Source organism: Pieris rapae, chromosome 17, assembly GCF_905147795.1.
Source record: "Pieris rapae chromosome 17, ilPieRapa1.1, whole genome shotgun sequence".
Lineage (NCBI taxonomy): Eukaryota > Metazoa > Arthropoda > Insecta > Lepidoptera > Pieridae > Pieris > Pieris rapae.
The window spans coordinates 7688850-7710025 of record NC_059525.1 but is presented as its reverse complement, the minus strand read 5'-3'; the positions used below and the strand labels follow the sequence as shown (position 1 = coordinate 7710025).

Sequence of the window (21176 nt, the reverse complement as noted above, 5' to 3'; positions counted from 1 at the left end):
AAACAGAGGTTCCATTTCTGTTTTGTTGGTAGCATTTTTTCCTCAACTTAATGAGCGAATTAGTGGGCAACTTCATTCTGTTAATTTTGGTGTCACGGTGCGCGCGCATCGTGAAATTGCACTCTCATCAATTTTTCATAACGCGCCTAAAGAAGTATAACTTCAAAATACAATATTAAAATTAAAACTAAAAAAAATACTAAAATACTACAAATATTGTTACAGCGTAAAATAATTCCTTTCAACAATCATGGAAGCTTTTTTCAACGCGCTAATTCCAGAAACAACTGGTTCGATTTGAAAAGTTATTTAGTGCATTCATCGAGCGATATATATGGTATTAAACTACACTACGACTCAAAGTGAGAACAGCAAGTACTGTTTTATTGAACAACATTACTGCGCCCGTTTCTATGTAGGTTCTGCCTCCACTCAAACAAGGACAGCAAAATCTTATATTCCAATAGCACTCTCTTCCTTGCTTCCTCCTCTGCGCTTGGTCCTTGGAGGCTCCACCTAGATCCTCCTCAAACCAGGTGACGATCTCAGTGATGACAGTTGCACTCTTAAATCACTAGAAAAAAACTTTTTTTTAATTTATAACAGAGGACCTCTTGAAATCTTGTCAGTTTCCACATAGTAATGGCGCGCACTGACAACTGCCTCAAGAAACGTTGTGGAATGATGGATGTCAAGGTGATGCAGATGGTATTTACTTGTGGAGTTTTACTATAAATAACGTAGTAAGCCGACTACCGAAATAAATCTAAGCCAAGATAATAAACAATTTGTAATATTAAAATGTTGGCATTCACAATCGCTGCAGATAGTGTTATCTTATATGTAAATTCAGCATTCGCTGTTGTCTTGTGCCAACTGCGTGGAATTATATCTAGGTAGTTAATGTACGCTATTACAACTGGAATGGCACGTTATTATTTCATTTATAATGACCGGAGAAAGTAAGAAACAAATGAGTAAATACAAACAATAATTCATTGTAGTATTTATTGTAATAGCAAAATTGTCTTAGTAGTAAACGAGTCTTTTAAAGGTAAACTACAGTCCATAGACACCAATTTAGTCAATGGATGCAAGGCTTTAAGGCAGTAGATCGGTTTTACTTGAAAATAACATACCGATTTATTTACAGTATCAAATGTTCATATATATAATAATAATAATAAAACCTTTATTGTTGTAACAAGTTTTACATAGAATAATTTCGTGTGCCTAAAATTAATTTACTTATGATATACGTTCATATAATATACTTTAAGAAATAAATACAGTTTCTAGTTGAACATTTTAGCTAAAACATACTTATGTGTGAAATGAAACTGTTCTATCAACCATATTTTTTTTAAATTTGCTGTTGCATACAGATTATGAAAAGTTTAATATCAAGCGAGTGAAATTTTAAAAAGAATCGATTGTTTAATACCATATTTAACACAAAATGCATTTAAGTTTGATGACATGTCAAGTAATGTGACGTATAAGAACAGATAGATAGAGATACAGAATACTAAAAATAGTAATTTGCTACATGTTATACAAATTTCGCGCCTGCTATGAAAATATAAATGCATCGGAGACACTTTGCCACGCCTTAACTGTTGGCAACGATAATCTTTATAACAATTTTATAAACGGCTGTGGTGCACTTATTTTGATCCATATGCTTATACGTATTTTAATACGATAACTCGTTGCGTAATTCTTTGGAATTTCGTTAATCTTAGATTAAGTACCTACTACAGATTAAATAGACTTGTAAAATTAAGTCATCTTTAACTAAACGAATTAGTTACCATAGCAACGACGTCAATTACATAAAAAAAGAATGTTTACAAATAGCGTGCTTATCTTTATACAAGTTTTGAGCCAGTCTAGGATAAGATGCCTGATATCTAGATTGCGAGAATGTAAGGCGGCTAATGCGTCTGTTTGATTGTAAACACAATTAAACACAGAAAGAATTATTTATTAATTATTATTTATTGCACACAAAACACTAACAGTGAACGATATAACAAAAAAAAATTAACAGTGTTAATTTGGCCTCACTCAGACAACACCTCTAATTTTCAGTGAGGCCAGAAAGAATGTTTGAATAAGAGATACGTACTTCATGTCGCGTGTTGACCAATCACAATCAAACGAAACGCGCCTTCGTTCCGTCCATCGATTAAAATTACCCTGGGCGGTGCCAGTCATAAATAATTATTTGAACTTTAACGAGGTAATAAATTAGGAATCCTGTCCATTAGTACTACGTTGATTTTGTAGTCAATAGATGGATTTAATTATTAATCTAATTTGAATTTTGCATTTGAACGAGTTCAAATTTACTAATTGCGATTTGGCAACGCCGTGATTGAATAGTTGGAAAATATTTTTAATGAAAGGGAATGTTCTAAAAATCTCCAATTTACGTTTAACATGATAAAAACTAGTTGATATGGATTAAATGATCTTTAATTATAACTTGTTTATATTAAAATTCTAACTAAACTGTATCCTAACAAAATAATCTCAAAAGTTTGAAAATAATTGTTCAATTGTTGTTTGTAACTCTTCCAAGCGAAAACTTCTAAAATTATTTTAATGACTTTACAATAATATATCCATATTATTTTTTTATCATTTTTTACCATTATTATCCAATACATCAGGTTAAAATATGTATCAAGTATCAAGAGAGTCGGAAAAAATTCTCCCTTTTGCGATAATTTCTGGCGTGCACTTGTAAAAAAATGTACATGAATATAATGTATATATAATAATATGTGACCCGTATTTTTTTTAAATATATAAATCTTGTCTTCTTTATTACTGTAATAATATTACATCATATTAAATTATTACACTTTATTAACATCACAATATGTTACAAAAATAACAAATGAAAGTCAGTTTACTGCTAAAAGAAGAGAAATTCTTATACTAAAGATACATAATATTAAAATTGAAAAAAAATCTACACTAAACTACTCAATATAAAACAAATACATAGGTAAAAATATCAAAATGTCTAACGGTACAATGTTAACAATTGTTTCTTGAATGTAAATTTAGTAGGCAGGGACGGTATAGAGAAATTTAAAAAGTTACTTTTAATTTGCTTTGACATTGTATTGGTTGTGGCAACCAGCATCGTTTTTGTCCTTTACGTTGATATAACGAAAAATATCGCCGCAAGCGAAACTCTAATTAAGATGAAGACAACATGATCCTAGCATCAAATAAGAGAAAATATTAAGACGTTCTGATTTTTCTTAATAACCTTTCGCCATCTTCTAAGAGTTTAGTAAAATATACTAACATTTTTTCATTTTGCATTTACCCTGGAGACTGTTCGAAGGAGCTGTTCGGACTGATACTTGCAGCTGAGTTTCATCATCGGACGTCAAGGCAGAATACAAAATACCATCCGTATCACCTTGACGTCCATCGTTCCAGAACTAAGCGATTCTTAAGGCAATTTCTGTCACGCACCACCACGATGCGGAACCAGCTGCCCACTGAAGTATTTCCGAACTAATTTGACTTAAGGTCCTTCAAGGAAAGATCGTACCGATTCTTAAAAGGCCGGCAGCGCGCTTACGAGCCTTCTGGCGGTACGAGTGTCCATTGGCGGCGGTGTCACTTAACATCAGGTGAGCCTCCTGCTCGTCCGGCTCCTGTAACATAAAAAAAACACTGACAAGAAAAATATTTCTAATATACATTAAGTTTCTCGGGGCTTAATAAAATTATGAGAAATTAAATGTAAGCAAAAATTATAAAAACGTATACATTTTGTAATAGATTTTATGAACCAACGCGTTTTATGAAACCATGGGATTTAGAAATAAAATTTTGCGTAAACAATGCCGCCGGTAATGCCTTGCTATCGGGTGGCTGCGCAGTTGAAGCGAGATGTCTCTCAGAGCTTAGGAATATTTGTATGGGTCAGTTCGTAGTCGTCTGCGCGCCGCCGTCTGTGACAGTCGTGTGCGTTGGTGTACCTAAAGTGAACTTACGATAAGTGAAGTGACAGTGATCGTAAAGGATTTTCTGTGTAATCCATTCGTTAAATATGGATTGATTTATAATCAATGTAAGTTGTGTGTTCAATTTTAATAGATTTATTATAATTTACGGGCATTAAAAAAATTCGAGTTTTTAATATTTTTTTTTTTATACAATTTTTTATAATACTATAATTATAACTATCCTAGGTCACCTGGAAAATTTTTAGAAGTATTGATTTTTTATAATAAAGCTGTTGAAGTGTAAATTTGTGTTAGCCCCTTTCAACGGATTAACTAACTTCTGAAAGTAAATCATGCATGCTACTAGCTACGATAATCATTTAGTGCCTTCGGCGTAGGCCTCTACGAGTCGTACCAGAAAACCTCTGTAGCAAAAATTGTTTCAAATGTCTTAGCTACTTTAAAATATTTTTAAAACTTTACAATTGTGTTCTGGAAGTATATGAAATAACAAGTTTACATTAAAACTTTAAATAAAATTTGAAAATATGCTCTGATATCGGTAAATAAATAAGATAAATTATGAAATAGGCAATTTGTAAGTAATCATGGCCGTGATAATTTAAAAATCTAATTTAACATTTACGTGATTATTTTTTTAAAGGTTTATTATATATTAGGGTTTATTTCTTACTTATTTATAATGAATAGGCATTAGAAACGTAATGCAACCTTCGTTTGATTTACAGTAAAAAGTGCTTGTGAAAAATATACATGATGATTTATTTGTGTTGTCAATAATGATGTTATAATTCCAATATCAACAATTGAATATAATGTATGTAATTTCAATCATGACTGTACACAATCCAGTAATTTGATTTTGAATTTGCAATTGTACTAATATTGTGATCGCATTCCTGTTAATATCATCTTTGAAATCCTGCAATATAACTATTTGTTAGATTATCCTAAAGATAAATATTAAAACGATTACCTATGTATCACAAGCGTGCCGATTGGACTATGAACAGATATGATTAAACAACTTTATAGATTGGTTCTACCACACAATGTTCTTCGAAATTCACTGATATTTTTTATAGCTCGAACAGCTTGTGACATATGTCATCTATTCTTTACTAATAAAAAAATTGACTTTTAGGACTTATGTAAAACGTGAAATTCAATAGCGTTTCACACGTCTTTACATGTAAGTAGTTTATAAACCTTCTGTGGTAGCTAGACAAATGCAGATAGTTAACGATGTTTTAAGTACCCGTTTAACGTACGAGCATAATTGTGCATCTAAAAACGCAAATAGTTTGTTGCTAAGGTTCCAAGGCGGATCCTAGAAGCGACAAATTCACTCTTAATTACTCCGTGAACACTGCTTCTTTATATATCATACTCGGCCAAGCTTTGCTGTGGCTAAGGTTTTTGTTATATTAGTATACTATTCAAGGGAAACTACGGGAACTTATGTGAAAGGTAGATAGCTTATTTAAAACGTTGGTACTTTTAACACAGCGCCATCTGTTAGAATTGTATCAAATAATAAACAAATATTTGCAAAAAAATAATATTGCGGGAATAAATTGAGATGTAAGCTATCCTATCTTTTAAGTTAGATCAAACTGCACACGGTGTGCAAATTTGATTCATATTTGTTTGGTAGTTTAGGAGTCCATCGCGGACAAACATCGTGACAGGAGATTTATATATATTAAGATAATAAAATTCTTAAAGGTTGGTTCATAATGTTTCAAATTATTATTCAACAATTATATAAATTAAAAGATATACCTAGAGATATTTTATAAATCTTTACGTTTATAAACACTGTTGTATGAAGCTGTTAATCATTTTATACTTGAGGAACTCAAAGCTATTCATACTTTCAACACGCTTTGATGCAAAAGATAAAATAAAAGCTTGAGCTTAAAGCTTTCAGTATTATCTAAAGATTTTGTTTCAGTTATTATTCATTCAACGGTAGTTAAATGAATAAAAGCGGAAGGTGCGAATTACAGAAATAAATGTTGTCATACAAATGTTATATATATTTCAAAATCTTATTTGAATTAATTAATGTATTTGTTTATCTTATTAAATGTTGTTCATTATTTGTAAAATTTAATCGGTTTCAGTTTTAAAGATTCGATCGGTTCGAAGGTTTCAATCCCATTTAATTCAAAGCAGTAAACTGAGAATTCTCTAAAATAATTGTTCAAATTCAACGCGTTATATGTATAACATACTAAGCAAGGCCTTACGTATACATAAATTTGAAAATCGAATGTATGTATACGTTGCTACGGCCTTGCTTAAATACATAATATAAAATGTAGGGTAGGTAATGTTATGAGTGGGCTTAACAGAAAATGTCAATTACTTCCTTAAAGCTATGTTTCAGCGTTTCTGTCTAAAGTGTTTTGGCATTAGTTTCGGTACACTTTATCACTTATGTACAAGGGTCTGCGCTCGTAATTTTGGTAATATGGTAATACAGCATTTACATAATACGCTCCGCTTGTTGGCGGTGAACAGTGATTAATCATTCTCGAGCCACCCCTATACTTTGTCCAAGACTATACAGGTTGTATGAATTTACTATGAGCGTTGAGAGGGCAAAAAGGTTCTGTCTTTTTAGGGATATTATGTCAATAATTAGCAAAAAGATATTGTTTTGTTCATGTTAATGCGGATACAAATTATCTAATTTAAATGAAGAACAGTGAATACATATCTATTTTACTTCTTTTATCAAGATATTAAATTGTATTTTTATTATTATTATTTTATCTAAAGCATTTGTAGTTGCGTTATGTAATACAATTTATGTTAATATTGTATAAAGCACTCACTCTTTCCGACCCCAATAAGAGTCGAATGTGCTAAACTAATTAATCATATAGAAATATAACTATGAACACTCTGTATACAGTACAATGAATATCCTTGACTTCGCGATCAGTCATTTTAATATACGCTATACTTAGTTTTTCGGTAATATGCTTCAGAATTCAGCAGTAAGTCCAGTTATTATTATTTGCTTATATCTGTTTTTTTCTTAACATTGTTTGATATAACTATAATGAAAAACTACTCAAAATAATTTATTTCACCATTTTACGAATGCGCTGGAAATATAATAATACAATTTACCGTAAACATTCATATTCATTAAAAAATCAGTGGCGCTAAAACCTTTTTAGGGCTGGGCCTCAGATATCTGATCTGATTCATGATCATTAGTCAATCTAATAGGCAAGATCAGACTCCTGTGCTTGACACACTTCAACTTTTTTGGTCTAAGTCAAGCCGGTTTCCTTACGATATTTTCCTTCTCCATTTGAGCGAATGGTAAATGCCCACAGAAAGAAAGTTCATTGTTGCACAGCCAGGAATCGAACCTACGACCTCAGAGATGAAAGTCGCACGCATAATCCACTAGGCTAACATTGCTGCATTCATTATAAAAAATGTGTAATATATAGAAGAAAGCTGAACCAACGGAAATACTCCAAACATACAGTAAAAAAGGACTTGAAATAAAACATTGATAGTGTGTGAATGGTGGGTGTAAGTGTGGGTGTAATGGTGTGTATCAGAATGTATGAAATAGGTGAGTACTAAGGATATTTTATGTTTTCTTCTAAAATAATTATTACTTTTATTTATATAAAGGGTTTTTGTAGCTTTAGTGGAAGCCTAATACTGAATCATAAAATGTAAATATAAAATAAATTCTCTAAGTGCGAACGAATAAATGAAAATAGAAGCAATAAATAGGTTATGCCAAGTCACCAAAGCAAGAAAATGTCTTTCCATTCGTTTATATAAATGGAATCGTTTTACTTTATTTTATCAAAACTACTGCATAATTATCGCTTTGAACACGCGATTTACTTATTATGGAATTACTTTATTTATAACTAAAATAGTTTTGTATAAATCAATCCTATTCGTAAATACAGACTTCGGACAAAAATGTAGCTAAATATTTTCCAATGAATAGAAATTGCAAATGTGAAATGTTAACATTGTTTAAAATTGTCGTACTTAAACAATCGACCTGATTGTATTCGTTCTATCAATGAGTTATTAATTAGTTTCATGTGTCTAAAAAATATTTTATTGTGAAGTCCTGGGGTTTGGATTCAGGCGCTCACCGTATACACCTTAATAGCCGTCTCTGAGGTGATCAATATATAAGGATTATATATATAAGGATTTAAATGGCGAGGCAAATAATGGTGTAAATATGTGGTAAAACCTTGGTGTTAAAATGTTTCATTAATTCATTTGGCTGGAGTAAAAATCAACCAAACAAACTAACAGATATAGAGTAACTATTAATTTATTCAACTATTAATAATGTGAATAAAAGTTGTGTACTTATAAATTCATTTTAAACATTTTTGCCTTTATACAATGGTAAGTTACAACAGATTTCCGTAAAAAATACAAGGAAGATGAGACTAAGTCCCTCAAATGAAAATTAAGCACAAGGCTATTACAACCGCGTCTCAAACCAACAGCTACATTTTTCACCAAAAACACGTTTTCATTAAGAGGAAAGAAATTAAAGTCCTTCCTTGAGGAGTAATTAGATATCTTGTTTTTAAGACAAGAGGGAAACAGTGATTTTTGTTTCCATTTTTAAATAATATCGCCGAACCGGAAAAGGGAAAATGTATGGAGGTTTTTTGCAAAATAATTTCGTTCCATTTTTAAAAAACGCCGTTTACAAATTGTACGGGTTTCTGCTCGTAGTTTTATAAGGCCCGTCGAATTAGATTTGATTAAATTAGATTTCACTGAGTAATAATTTCAATAATTGGCATGTGCTTATTAAGATCCCTAATGATGTCATTACGACGACGCTCAAATTGGGAGCAGTTCTTTTAATAACCGCTGAATCACGTAAAACGAAGTCAAAATCTCAATATTGACTTGAATTACGCAGAAGCTTGCACTTCGTTAGTGCTTTATTTTCATATTCAACGGACTTCAATAAAAGCGTCCATCTATACGACGAATTGTTTTTTTTGGGTCCTTCATCACCAATGGGATAAAACGTTCACTATATTATAATAAGTATTAAGGCTAATAAAAGCGGTAAATAATATAAAAAAAATTATATGCCTATTAAAAAATTTAATTTCTATAGTTAACAAGACACATTTTTAATTCTCTATAGAATTCGGTCTGATTCAAAAGTGATTGTAACTATTGAAACGATGTAGAAATTCACTAAATGTAAGAACTTCATGTATATTCCAGATGACAGACCTTTCAAGATCGTTGTGTGTCTAGACTTTAATAAAAAATTAAGTTAGAAAAAATTAGTTAAACACACTGTTCGAAACACATAATTTTAAATTTTTACCCGGCCGATCCTCACATTTTTTTGTTAAGTCATTGTTAAAATTTACTCGCGTTACGATAGATCCATTTTATACATACTTTTTAATTTGTCAATAGTTTTGTCCACATTTATAATTTTATAGTGAGTGTTTACTGCGTGTCTAAGAACTATTGCGAGGCAAGGTATCAATCAGCACCAGTCTAATATCTCTTTGTTCCCAAACTAATAGAATTTATTCAAATCAATACGGCTGATATTATAGTGTGCTTTTCTTCCTGGCAAGGAGACATTATAACGAGGTGTGTACTCAGGAGTAATTATTTTAGTATGAATTGTTTATCGACGGCTACCGAACCGTTCCTTGTGGTACAAATAGATAAAGCAGACTCTAAAATGTATGTCATTGTCATGTCAGATAAATCAGACTCTAAATATGTGTGTGGATAGGCTTAGACTGTTTTCTTTTCATATCAGCGCATGAATTTTGTTTTTGTAGAGATTTTTTAATCTTCAATCGGCAAAAAAGTTTTTATTACAAATATGAATCCTAATATATTTCCTAAATTACTTATAAGCTTTCTAGTAAAGAATTAATATTCTAAATCAATTTTATATAATTACTATGAAAAAAATGGGAATTAAATTAATTGGTTGAATCGTTTTACTTATAACATAATAATCTTTTCAAATAGATATTTTTTTAAATCTATCACACTTTAACAAAACTCCCCTTGAGCTCCTAAGTAATCCTAAGGGATCTATCTACTTTGAAGAGTATTTATCGTTTCTTTGTAGCTAGTATAAAAGTAACCTATTCGATTTATAAAGTATGGGTTCAAAGAAAGTAGAAGGAATTGAAATAACAGATGGCCTTAAGTATTTTTTATATCTGAGTTTTATCCTGAATTAATGAAATATCTTAATTTTAAGTATTTATTATTTTAATTTAAATAATACAACATCCTCAGACATTTTGCATACTCTATTTTAAGCTATACATTTAGATTCAATTGGCTGCATGGCCAGAAATGTGGGTCGTTATGTAAAGTCCCGTAAATAGAAATGTTCCAATCATCCTTCCAATCGTCAAATTTACACTTATGCATAAAGTAGAGTAAGTTTAATTTTAAAATACAGATAATATTCTGTGTGTGTTAACAAACATCCCTAAAACTCCTTCTTAGCTCAAAAATGATTTCAAATTTTTGGGAGCCCATAACTATAGCTTACGCTCTTCCAAAAACTATACCCTTGAAATCCGATCTCATAACTCTCCTCCTTTCTTGGCGATTCCTTTAAAGTATCTGCAGTTAGGCTATGAAATTCACTTCCCGTCCCTATTCGCTTAGCTTCTTCTCTATCTTCCTTTAAATTTCTTTTGTACAAACATTACCTGTCCACATCATATCCCTAACATTCGTACTAACTACTAACTGATCTTCATTTAGATTTTCGTGATTCATGTGCACTTTTTACTCTTTGTATGTAGGTAATATCAGTTTAGTTTATTTAGTTTTTTTTCCTGTTTAGTTTTTTCTTAATAGCTATATGTAATATATATTTTAGCACTGTTTGCCTACTCTATGTAATTTAATATATTTTTTGTTCACTTACAGTGGTTGCCTGGAAAAGATCGCTCGAAGCGATAAGGCCACCATTAAACTATGTTCAGTTTTTATATTGTAACAAAGAGTTAATAAATAAATAAAAGTGAAAGCAAAAAATTTTATAGAATGTTCAAGACCGACCAGTATTAGACAACTCTGTTAGCAAACGAAAAATAAATGTAAACTTTAGCGTCCGATTAGAAAATGTATACATAGCAATATGGAATTAGCTGATATTAACCAATTATAACTAATTAAGCAAGTGCGCACAATGGAACTCTTTAATAATGCTTCATTTTGAATTCTGTTCGTTATTTTACCTTTACCAGCATAAAATTTCAATGTAATTGAATACGTAATTGCCCTATACTAAATCTAAACCTTTTGGGCTATTAATTCTTGGGTCCACCGCTTTTAATTATATCAGTTTTGAACGATCTTCGTACCAGGATAATTAAATGTTGTGGCATTTGTGTGATTTTGACAATTTAGCAGAACTGACTTAGACCAATAACTTCAAATATTTGTTGATTAAATAATTTAATGAAGTACATGTCACTAGGCAGCTTTAAATCACATTATATAATCTAACTAGCAGGCTCGATTACATAGTAGTAAACTAGTCAAGGAAAACGGTAGGAGAATTTATGTGAAAGGTATAGCTTATGTGAAACCAACGTTTTAACACAGCGCCATCTGTTGGAATTGTATCAAATATTTGCAATAAAATAATAATAAGGGTATTAATTGAGATGTAAGCTGATTTGATTGATATGGGTTCGGTAGTTTATATGTATAGTATGGCGTATTTAGACAAATTATAAGCACAAGTCTTGGTTTAATAGTACTTTGAAATGAAACAATAATCGAAAATGGAGGACACCGTGAGCAATTTCTGCAGAAACCCTACATCTTTTAGTCGATACCAACTCCGGGGAAATAAATACACAAAAAACAACATTTTCTACAGCTGTGATACTTTTTGACATTTAACTCCTTTGTCTTCAGTCACCGTGACCACGCACGCTGTAAAGCACGCGAAACGTCGGTTAAATTTAAAATTATATTAAAATAATTATAAGTTTAAATACAATAATACATAACTTTAATCTGTAAAAAAGTGTTTTTCTTTAAATGTTTTATTGTTACTTTTTTAGGATAAGAAAAAAATATAATTTTTTTGAACAGTAGCAAACCTAGAAATGATTTTGTTTAAAACATTTTTATTTTGTTACAGAATTTGGAGATGGAAGACAAATCATATAAAACATGACACGGTACAGCTTATGTGAACTTTAATATGTTTGGACTGTGATATAAAAATGGAAAGAAGAACCAGCCTTCTTCTTGTCCTTTGGGTGGCAATTATACCATTACATCGTGCTGATAATTTAGGTAAGTAATAAAGATTCTGAATCTGGATATCTAGTTACTATATCAAGGATGATCTCTTCCCTCGGTAAATTACTATGCGCTGTAAGATTCGTGTTCGCGACGCGACTGTTGGCACCGACAATTTGATGTGTTTGCATATTAGCTTGAATACAAGAGTCCTTTGATAATTACTAATTAATATACTACTATTACTAATTTATATGTTAATACATAGGACTCTTGTAATAACATAGGAGAAGAGTTATCAAACCATCAGACGCTCGAATAATACTGTTCGTTTGTCGCGAAAAGGAAAGTATTCCAATAATTGTTCAGACCAAAACTATCACTGACCATAGTGGAATAAATCAAATCAAAATATCTTTATTCATATAGATAAACAGGTACACTTATGAACGTCAAGTAAAACAAATTAAATTAATTGTAAATTAACATTTACAACCGAACTGACAAGAAACGTTCCGCCACTTTTTCAATCGCCAAGTTTTTAATACAAATTGTTTGAACTAGAGCAAATCAATCCCAAGGATTATGATCATTTAAGTATTCGTCACATTTATAAAGGGCTATATTAATTAATTATTGATACAGGCTGTTTGATATATCCGCCAGTACAAAATTAATATAACGAGCACTGGTACGTAGAAAGAGGACATTGTTGCGAATATTTGATAGCCGACATCTTGAGGATGGGCTGTCATACTGTAAGCATCGTAATTGTGTAGCTCCGTATTATTGAGTGCTAAAAAATAATTTCGTACACTGTTCTTGAGACTGCGACGTCACAAAACACAAATTGAAGTGTCGTCCGTGTAGTGGAACTACCGATTTCACACAATATCACGTAAGTTCTTGAATTTCAACAAAAGTATCTCCAAAAGTGATAATTAGAGGTTAGAAATCCACCAATCATATTGAGCATAGACAAAAGATCAATGACATTGACACTTGTCACAGTAACAGCTAACTAGTGTTGCCAGAGCAAGTAAATAAAAACTACCACTAATTACGTTCCATAACACGCAGATTTAGTTTACAAGAATGGAGGATCAGTTTCAACTATTGTTTGATAAAATGAAGAATGAAATCTTGAACCAAACAATAGAATTGAAAGATTCGATAACAAATAATATAATGGAGAGATTAGACGAAAAACTTCAACCTATTATAACAGAAAATAGAAACTTAAAAATAAAAGTAGAAAATCTCGAAAAGGAAGTAGAAAGTTTAAAAAGAGGAAAGAAGCAAAACAATTTGATAATGTTTGGAGTAAATGAAGGCGAAAGGTCTACACAAGAATTAATACAAAATACAATACATATTTTCAAAACTGACCTTGACATACAATTACAAGAACATGAGATAAACAAAATATATCGTCTAGGAAAGGGAAAGTCTTCTGGAAAACCAAGACCAATTCTGATTTCCTTTACGAGCGAATGGAAGAAGAATGAAGTTATGGGAAAGAAGAAAAACTTCAAAAATGTATATGTTACAGAAGACTACACAAAGGAAGTAATAGAGGAAAGGAAAACGTTGCAGGCGCAGCTAAAAGAGGAGAGAGAAAAGGGAAATATCGCGTACCTGAAATTTGACAAACTAGTAGTAAAAGGAAAAAATACTAACATAAATAAGGAAAAGCGCAAAAGAGAAACATCATCATCCCCACAAAACAATGCTCAACCAAGGAAACAACAAACTCTAATGCCGCCGATTAACAATAGACCAAATGCTTTCGACGTAATGAGGATTAGAGCTAATTCTCTTTCGTCTCTTCCCGCTAAGACAACAACTAACAAAGAATAACAATTAACTGTAGGTAAACGGAAAAATAAACAGCTCAACATGAACCAACATAAAATAACAAAACAAAATACTTCCCCAAGCCGACTGGTCATCGTGGGGAAAAATGACCACGACCCTCTAAAGGAAAAAATAACACTAACATGAAAAACAAAGTAAATGACATCCACATAGCAACTATACGCGCATAGCGAAAAATAGAACAGAGTGGAAATCTTTAGAGGAGGCCTATGTCGAAAGACAAGCTGAAATGTAGAAACGACCGTTTACCGATACCTGATTTATGGAAAGAAAAGAAACTGTTAAAAGTTATAAACGTATTTGTAAGAAAAATTACTGTAAAAATAAGTTCAGCAATAAAGGCTATTTTATTTATTTTATTTATTTATATATTAATTAATTATCTTTTAACAAGGGCTTTGAATTTATTTAGTGATAGTTCTCTAATTTCGCTTGGGAGTTACATATACTAGTAATATGTAGAATGTAATAGAGGTGTCTCCATGCACTGGATCCTTCAATAATGTTACAAAGAAAATTTAGTACGGTGAAGGCTATAGTTAGTCAAAACGTAATTACTTATATTCTATAAGGAGGAATAGGGTATTATCAATCTTAATAGAAATTTACCCTTACGTAAAATATGAATTATTTAATGTTATGTTTATTTGCTAAAGTCTCCTGATAGTAGGTAATTAACAAAACAACGACAAAAACAAATAGCGAGAAATACCGCACGTGTTTTATCTAACCATAGACTGCGCTGTGGTATGACGCCCCGAGTTCGTCCTGGTATGCTATTATTTATTTGGTCAACTAACAGGAGTACCGCCCATCCATTAATACATACACTGCGAGAAGGCCCAGTGCGTTGCCGGCTTTCTAAGAAATAGTAAGCTCTTGAATGTTATAGTACTTAAGTTAAAATAGTTTAATTAGATGGATTTATTTCTATGGGGGTAATTAATAGTTATTTGAGGCTTACAATTCTGCACACAGGCTTCTTATAAGCAAAGGCTTAAAAATATATTCACCTGTAACAGATTCTGGTGCGGAATCAGAGATAAAATTTTAGATGAAAAAGAAAAGAGAAAATTATTTACATGATATTCAATGATTTAACATGAAACCTAAAAAACGGTGATATAAAATATTATGATTACAAAAAAATACTCTTATTGGTTAGTATAGGGAGCATCTTTTAAGTTTTTAATTAAACCTGTAGTTTTAGTAAATATTTTTCAATGAAAACTGTGAAAATTCCGTGTAAATCTGTAATTTGACTTAAGAATTAGCGATATTAATTAATGTTAATACTTCAGACTGAATTAAAGGAAATGTAAATTTAGAGCCAAACACTTTGAAAGCTTAATTTTCCCTTTCATATTTCCTTAAATAACTTACTAACTTTGAATTAAATGACGAGTTAGTGAGATTTTGTGAACAGGTGAAAATGTATTTACCAAAAAATAAAAAATAAAGATATTTAATCTAATAAAAATAGCTGATAGCTTCCCAGCTTTTTATGTACGTAATTGTATGTCTGTACCTAATTACCTACATATATTTAAAATTAAAATAACACTGTCTTTTTATTACAGTTTTTTGTTATTATCTATACCAACATATTTATTAAAGACTCAGTGGAGAATAAAAAAAATTATCAGTTAGAAAAAAATTCTGTAGTTCTGCAGCACGCGGGCGCCCCTATCTTTTCTGCTCTTCGACAGACGAACTGTTGGTCTTCCCGTTGTTAGTACGATATAGGAACATACGGCTGACCAAACTTTTGAAGCGTATGACCGATGGCTCCATAAGCACTTTGTGCAAGGCGATTGCTGTATTCCTTTTCTTTTACACCCCATTTCATATTGTAATTTAGTAATGAACTCCAAAAATATGTGAAATGACGCAAAATCAAATCAGTTTCTTAAATACATGTTCCAAATTCAAAATAATGAAAAAGCTGAAAAAAGGGGTAAAAAGGAAAAAAAGTTTCAACCCTTAGTCTTCGCCTCAAATTTCTGTATCTGTCTCTTGATATTATTTTAAATAGGGATCAGCTGTCCTGTGCCTGCTACACCGTAATTTTTGAATGCGCACTGTGTCCGAACGAACTTCAGGTTTATGCACGATTATCCTGGGCTATCCTATAGGCGGGTCCACACAGAGCGAGTAGCATCGCGAGGCATTTGCCGCGCAAGGAATCTTATCGCGCGGTCGCGCGCAAGCCCGAGCCTCCAGAGTGCGCACAGCAAACGAATGAGGTGCCTTTGAGCAAATCAAAACGCCGACAGTCGGCGACTCGCGCGCTCGGTCGCTCGCCCTCTTCAGCGCTTGTCTCGGCCGAGGCACACGTACTTCGCGTGGCAAATGCTTCGCGAGACTGCTCGCACTGTGTGGATGCGCCTTATGAAGAAACCCCAACCAGGATGGACTACAGTGGAAAGATCTGGAGTAGACATATATCGGAAGTAAATCAAATCAAGTAATATAATATAAAACAACTTGGTTGTTTGAAATAAATGCTACATTCATTCACGATTGACTTATCCACAATGCTTTCTCCATGAAACATTGAGCTTGTTCTTTAAAAGATACATAGTATAAATCTAAAAAGCACTACTTAATTTTGTCTAGACAGCTTCGTTAAAGTATCATGACTACATTTTTCACTGCTTGAAAGTAATTTCCTGTCAAGCCTTCTTAGCTTAGCATCTTAATAAACTTCTCCATGCCATTTATTTCGTGAAAGTCAGCAGTCATATTTGCACTTTTATTCATATTAACAGTACTAACAAATATACAATTTATTGATGTTCAATACATTAATAGACCTGTATAGTAATTTTATTCTAGAAGTACATTGTCTTCTCATATAATTATTAAACTAATGTGTACAAATATTGTACATTCTATTTACAATATTTGTACACATTAGTTTAAAAGAGTACCTAAGTGTGGAATTTCTTGGCCATTCTTCTACACACGAAACTACCCTTGAAAGGGGCTAAATTAATCATCTTTATATTTTATATAACGTTCAAAAGTGCTATTTTAGGTGGTCTAATTTAAATAAATGATTTGATTTGACATATAAAATCTAATTTTACACATACTGAAAAGCTTGTTATCCTAACGCTCTCAGTCGATAGTCCTTCTACATAAGACCCAATACGAAAGGAATGATGTTGATGACGTGTTTAGTCTCCAACATAAGTCCGCCATACGAGAACGTAGATCGTTTGAAGCAACGTAATGTCCAACAGAACAAATCCAGACTTATATAATTTAACCGGATAATATAATATAATTGACACCGTTAAACATTTTTTTATAAAAAAAACTTAATCTATAATTTTACTTTCCTTAGTTACGTATTACACATTTTTTTCATTTTATTTTTACGATTTTAGCTAGTTGAAATAGGTAGGTGAAATTACTATTAAATAACAAACGACACTTTTCACTAATTGCGCTTTGAGATACATGATAAGCTATGGCCTATAATAAAGAATGATAGTTAAATGTGCACAATGAAAGTACATTGGTGCACAGCCGGAGATCAAACCTACGTGATGATAGTCACACGCTGACTTGGTCAACACTGCTCGTTGTTTATTCATATATAATATTATATTAATAATAATAACTACATAATATACTCAGTATTGCTACTGTGAATTCACTCTGCGAACATATAAATATGTCGATAGTGTCGGAGACAGAATTCAGTAGGCGCAACATCCTGGATAACGGGGATCTGTGCAACAGACTGGTTCTTTCCCTTGGTATCGCAAATAACCTAGGCCTTTACCGTCGCACATATCCTATAAGTACTAAGATACCCAGGAGTATAGTTGGGTTGGTTTGGGTTGGTTAGTTGGGTTGCATGTGTGCAAACAACACCTCTCAAGAATTTCAATACGTAGTAGTTGTTGATCTACATCCTTGAGAAAGATTTGGATTTGAAACCATTCGTGATAGATCCAAAATCCTTGTGTAAATATAACTAACAGTTAAATAAAGAAACTCAATGCATTATTTGTAAGTAAACAGCCCACAAAACGGGCTGTTAAGACGTCAAAAGGGTAACTTAAGCGGCTCCACACGCTTCAAGTATTGCCTTAAACGGAGCCAGAGCCTACTGATTTCTTTTCATGTGAGAAATAATACTCTCAGCCACTCGTAACACACTTCCGGACACTCGAAATCGAGTATTTGATTCACCAAGTTACGTGACAAGACGCGTCGATAAACCCCAAACGACATTCAGCTGAAATGATATCTTCGTACAGAGGTAATGTTCAAGGAATTTTAGTAATGTTTTTAGTAGATTCAACTATAAAAAATTTACCAAAAGTTTTTAACTTACTAGACTGCACTAACTTTACCTAACTGGTGCCCGCGGTGTCTACACAGGATTAGTATTTTGATTAGCTTGTATTAGCGTGGGGAAGAAAAAACTACCAAAGATATTGACTACTAATAGTTGCAGTTGCATCGTACATTACATATTTGTAACTTGGGTCGCAGATGGTCGATTTTTTTCCTACTTACTTGATATTTTGGATAGTTCACACAATATTTTGATAAATTGTAGCGTATCTGTTATTCTGATGTATAAGCTAATTTTTGGTAAAGTTTGATTTCAATCCAGTACGTGAAAGAGTAACAAACATCCATTCGTACTTACAAACATCCATTCGTACTTACAAACTTTCGCGTTTATTAGTAGGATTATAATCAAAGCACATTAAGCTATAACTATACAAAACAAATACAGTCTCTTAGGACGTTCAATGCGGGATCTAACGATATAAGAATAAAAACAAATATTCATATTTGTTTGCTCGTATTTACAAAGAGTAAAGGCCCCATTGCTTTTGTACGGCGTACAAAAGAAAATTAAAATATATGCACGAGTAAATGCACTTGTTATAAATTTTATTTTAAAAGATATTATATATAACTAGAATCTTATTATTATTAGTTATTAAGGGGAAATATAAATAAAAGGGTTAAATTCGTAATCATATTTTAATTATCTCGTAGTACATAACCAGTGTTTATCGCAATAGTGTATATAACAATATGCCTAATCATAATCAACTACAACAACTGTTTGTATTAACCATATTTATTAAATACGCCAGTCATCAGTATATAATGACGTTACATAATAAGATTATATGATTCCTCAATATGACATAAATAGACAATATACAAAATAATCAAATATATCGTACCTTAGATATTATCACCTTTGAATGTCAATGAGCCACTTTAGGTATTACCACTTTGGAAGTCAACCAGTCACTGAACTACGCCACCGTAGCTCCGCTCTTTTATACCCGTTAACAAACAAATATGATTCACAAATGAGGGTAGGACAAAATAAGTTTGTTTAGAATTATTAGTTTTAACCATAGAGTATAAAATATTAAACAGATAATAATTATGTCATTTATCACAATAGGTACATCTAGCATTTATTTTTAAATATTAGTTATAATAATTACATTTATATATTACGGCCATACTGACAAGTACTTCGCTCTCGAAGTACATTACATTTTACTTTTGTTTTGCCAAGTGCCTAGACGTGTCAAGTCCCCTCCACCCGCTGCTAGTGGGATAGACTTGCACCAAGCAAATGACCGACCAGCGGAAACAAATTTTACCCTGTACTTCGCTCTCGAAGTACATTACATTTTACTTTTGTTTTGCCAAGTGCCTAGACGTGTCAAGTCCCCTCCACCCGCTGCTAGTGGGATAGACTTGCACCAAGCAAATGACCGACCAGCGGAAACAAATTTTTACCGTTTACCTCGTCATGCAAGTCCCATTCACCCACTGCTGGTGAGATAGACAAGCACCAAGTAAACGATTGTCCAGTGGATCTTTTTTAATTTATAAATAAAATCACATATTATCACATATATTATATAATCACATATATTAGGTACCTAAAGTATTTTTTATAATATATCTCTACAATCAACAGAACAATAATACATGTCTATCTAATTAGATAAAGTAAATATCTATACAATCAACAGTCAGTACAATAATGTAAACGTAATTAGGTAAAGTACTTAATAATTATAATAACTTGGAGTTAATGTGCCATATCATTTTCGACATTTATATTTTCATCAATTAATTCACCTGGCCATAATCTTAACTTTTCTTTTGCTACTGAAATATTTCGTAAACTACCTATACCTTGTAGAGCAAAACGATCATTAGGAAGGATAGAAGATATTTCATAAGGCCCTTTAAATTTAGGTGCCAATTTATCATTACGCCTATGATTTTGAGAGACATACACTATATCTCCTACGTTAAAATTCACATTGTTACGACGAGTGGTGTCGAAACGTTTTTTGAATTTTTCTGCTATTTGTAATAGGCGTAGCCTAGCTATTTCTCGGTCGCTCTCTAAATTATTTGAACTTTGTCTATCATTTTCGTCAAGTACGTCGTCTAAACGAGCTTGGACAGATGGAATATTTGCGTCTACACCGATAAGTAGTCGCAAAGGGGTAAAGCCTGTGGATTTTTGTACAGTTGTGTTAATTGATTGTTGTACTTTCCACAGAACGTTCGGCCAATCTGACTGTTCATTGCACATAGTGTTAAGCATATCAGTTATAGTAGACACGTAACGTTCTACTTGACCATTACTTCTGGGAGTACCCGTGGAAATCAAGTGATGTTCTATATTTAGGTCATCAAAAAATAACCTAATTGGACCACTATTAAAATTAGTTCCCCTATCAGAAATTACTATAGATGGAGTTCCAAATAAGGTAATGATATCACGTAAAACTGGTACTAATTCTTGAGCGTTAAGGGTTTTGAGTGGTTTAAGCAAACAAAACTTGGTAAACCCATCTACTATTAATAAAATATGTTTAAAACCTTCATTTGACTGGGTAAAAGGCCCTGTACAGTCTAAGTGTATTGTATGGAAAGGCAGTGCGGTTTTTTGTATTGGGTGTAAGAAGCCTT

The 21176-nt window shown here is 32.1% G+C and overlaps 1 protein-coding gene across 1 annotated transcript in view; it reads left to right on the top strand.

Annotated features, from left to right (window-relative positions):
• Nucleotides 1–3969: 3969 nt before the first annotated feature.
• Nucleotides 3970–21176, top strand: part of LOC110999538 — a 60216-nt gene continuing 43009 nt past the window's right edge. The window contains exons 1-2 of the mRNA XM_022268634.2: nt 3970–4105; nt 12199–12356. Of these exons, the coding sequence (XP_022124326.2) occupies nt 12284–12356 (73 nt within the window). The 5' untranslated portion in view covers nt 3970–4105; nt 12199–12283. The remainder of the gene's footprint in view (nt 4106–12198; nt 12357–21176) is intronic.